Genomic DNA, 3,458 nt, shown 5'->3' on the forward strand with positions numbered 1-3,458 from the left:
GGCTTCCCCGAGCGCTGCACGACGCCCTGGCGCAGCAGCCCACGCTGGCCGGCCAGGTCGCGGAGGGCGCGGGCCTCGTGCGCCGAGCTCCCGTAGACGTTGGAGGCGTCGATGTAGGAGGTGAGCTGGTTGATCTGCTCCCGCGGGTACACGGAGTTCATGAGCAGGGAGGTGAGGCCGCTGCCGCACACGGGGCTGGAGCGCACGAAGAACATGCAGCGCGCCCCGTTCCTGACGCGCGGGTCGTTGGGGGGCACGGCGAGCGAGAAGCAGGGCGGGTCGCTGCCGCACACGGTGCTGCAGTGCTGGCCGTCGGAGAAGCGCGCCTGGCTCAGCGCCACCACCGTGGAGTCCAGGTCGTGGTCCAGGAACTGGCCCCACTGCATGAGCATGTGAGTGAACTGCGCATCCGGGGTGATGGCCTCCGTGCCCATGAGCGTGGTAGACACCAGGCGGGGCATGGGCAGCGCGTGCCCGTGGTACAGCCGGCCGGGGTTGGCGCCCCGCGGGGTGTTGAATCCGTTCTCGTACACAGACTTGAGCAGGCGCTCAAAGGCGGTGAGCGAGGCGCCCCACATGGGGTGCTGCAGGTTGTTGCACGTGCCGTCGTGCGTGCGATACTTCTGGTGGAAGCACATGTCCGAGCAGTTGGTCACGCGCCGGTGGGCCGTGCAGCCCGACAGGTTGGCAATGAGGCTCAGGTACTGTGGGGACACCAGGTCGTTGTAGTGGTAGCCTGGGGGGAGAGTGGACGAGCTTACTGCCCTGGACCCGGGCCCTGCACACCTTCCCGCATCTCGGGAGGCCTCGGCCTGGACCCGGCCCCACAAAACTGACCCGCTCCAAGTCTAATGGAGCCCTGCCCATGAGCCCAGGCCACGCTTTCCACTTCACTTAATGACCCCACAGACCTCACCACCAGGTGCACACCCAGGGAATCTCATCCCGGGGTATCTTGCTGTCTCAGAGGCCCCCACAAGGACATGCCCTCCCATGTCCCCACCAGCTCTGATGAGCTCATCTTTCTGCCCAGGACCTCAGACTGTCCACTGGGGAAGCAACTCTGACAGGTCGGCCTGGCAGACCGCTCTAAGCGGGCTCTCCTCACTGCAGGCTGCACTCCACGGCTGACACTTCAGCCCAGGCCCGTGCTCAGGCCTCTGTGTCCCCAGACAGCGGCTCTGCGCCGGCCCCCGGGGCGACAGCACTCACACCTGAGTCTTGCAGCTGCGCTTTCCAGTGACCAGGGCAGTGACGCGGGCGTCTGGCTCTGTTCACAGTCACTTAGGAAGTCAGAATGTTCTGTTCACACGTCACAGAGCCAGGAAAAAACCGCTTCCTCCTACACATGTCCCCTGCATCTCGTCGCTGCAGGTTTGCCAGTGACCGAGCCGGAGTGTGGTGGTCCAGTTCCTCTGGCCACCTTCCCGGGCGGAGCCCAGGCAGAGGGCAGGCACCACAACCGGGCAGCCACAGACACAACCGCCGTGACACTGGAAGATGTCTGCTGTGCTTTAAGGAACCAGAGCCTCCTGGAGTCTCACTGATACAGGCTACAAAACCAAACCCATTTCCAAAACCAGGTGCGCAAGAGCCTTCTGGAAATGAGACGCTCCCCAGAACTCTGCAAAATGCCCTGAATGTCTAGCCGCGTTCACACTCTAGTTCACTCCAGAAATGAGAACTGTATCAGAACCCAGACGACTGTGACTAAAATGTCGAAATGTAAGAAAACACATAAATCCAAGAATCCAAGAATCAGGGAATGGACCAAATGAATGTTTTGCAACAAAAAAATTCTGAGAAATAGCATTAGTGAAAAAAGTCGTTTTCTTCCCTAGCAAGCTATCACACCCAGGTCTGCAGAACAAGGACACAGGCAGCCTGGAGGTGACACTGCAAGTGCACACCTGTGTGTCTAGAGGTGAGACACCCCCCCATCTCCTAAACCCACAGCCCAATGTGCCTAGGTCACCAAATGTCAGCTCCTGTCTTCCTGCCACGGGGAGTCATCCTGAGTCCTCTCTCACCCCTACATCCTAGTACCAGAGATGTCACTTCAGCCGTCACACCCAGAACCCTCCTCACTGGGCACCCTGGTCCCAGCACTGTCACCCCCTTTCCTGCTGCGTTTCCGGCATCTGCCTTCAGTCCCTCATGGTGTTGTCACCCAACAACCCAAACCCCGTAAAATCACGTCACTTCTCTGCCAGAATGTGTGGCTCCCATGTCACCCAAAGCAGAGGACAAAATACTCGCCCCACCTCCCGGGGGTCTCAGCAGGCACCCCGAAACCTTCCCACCTTGTTTCCTGTTCCAGCCACCGCAGACGGCCTGTTCTTCCCCAAATACCCCAAACATGGCCAGGACCCTGTGTCCCTTCTACCCAGAACACCCTTCTGGTGGATGTGGCATAGCTGGGCCTCTACTCAAATGTCACCTTTTGCACCCAAAAGGTGACCGACCCATAGAAAACAGCACCCATAGACACCCAGGATGGCCCAGGGTTCCTGCCTGCACCTCTGACCTTGCACTCACTGTGTGGAGCCTGCATGCACCGCCCACCCACCCTCCTGGCCTGTTCCCACACTCACACGCGACCCAGGGGCTGAGTTGCCCCAGCCCTGGCAGGGCACACGTGCCGACACGCATGTGCGAAAGAGGCATGGATGAATGAATGAGTGGGTGGGTGCGTGTGCACCCCATAACTGCTCTACATGACAAGAAACATAGAATCACCTCAGCCTGCGAGGGCCGATGGTCTCACTCTTCCTTTAGCCTCTCGCAGTGTCCGAAAGCACGTCTGTAAACAGCACGTGTGGACACGGAAGATTCAGACCCACACGCTGAGGCCACCACTGCACTGTTCGAACATCTGAGCTGTGGCCCAGATGAAGACAAGGGGCCATAGCGAGAAATAACCCCAGGCAACCCGGCAGGCCCTCCACAGGGAGGAAGGTGGTCCAGACAGGGTGGGGGAAAGGCTGGGAGCACCGCAGGGACAGCCTGCAGAGCCGCCCCGTCCCTGGTGCCAGCTCTGTGCCAATGGAGCCTGTAGACAGAACGGAAGGGTCCAACACATCTCCCAGGGCGCCTGTGCGCTGAGGTGGGGAGGGGGTGGCGCAGCCACCCTGGCCCCACGAGGCGTCTGCACACAGTTCACCAGCGCCGGGAAGCCAGGCACAAACAGGCCCCACACATGGCAGTGCTGAGGACCCCGCGCCAAGATGGGAGCAGTGACCCCCAGCGCCCCGCCTCCCTCACCTCACACACGCATATTTAAGGACGACTGAATGACGTTTTTGCCCCGCTGGGAAAACGTGCTCAACAAAGACAAGTCAGGAGCCCTGAAACAGCCTAAGCCCCCCAGTTGTAGCACATCACAGGAGAGCTACTGCTGGCACTGTCCTCAGAGGCACACGGATGGGCAATGCCACATGCTGGAGCAGAGTGACGGG

General features: G+C 60.4%; 1 protein-coding gene across 1 annotated transcript in view; it reads right to left on the reverse strand.

Annotated features, from left to right (window-relative positions):
• LOC105309028 (peroxidasin homolog) overlaps positions 1-3,458 on the reverse strand; it is a 42,426-nt gene that overhangs the window by 6,626 nt on the left and 32,342 nt on the right. Inside the window, exon 19 of the mRNA XM_023525960.1 lies at positions 4-736. Within this exon, the coding sequence (XP_023381728.1) occupies positions 4-736 (733 nt within the window). The remainder of the gene's footprint in view (positions 1-3; positions 737-3,458) is intronic.

Source organism: Pteropus vampyrus, unplaced genomic scaffold (assembly GCF_000151845.1).
Source record: "Pteropus vampyrus isolate Shadow unplaced genomic scaffold, Pvam_2.0 Scaffold658, whole genome shotgun sequence".
NCBI classification, from domain to species: Eukaryota; Metazoa; Chordata; class Mammalia; order Chiroptera; family Pteropodidae; genus Pteropus; species Pteropus vampyrus.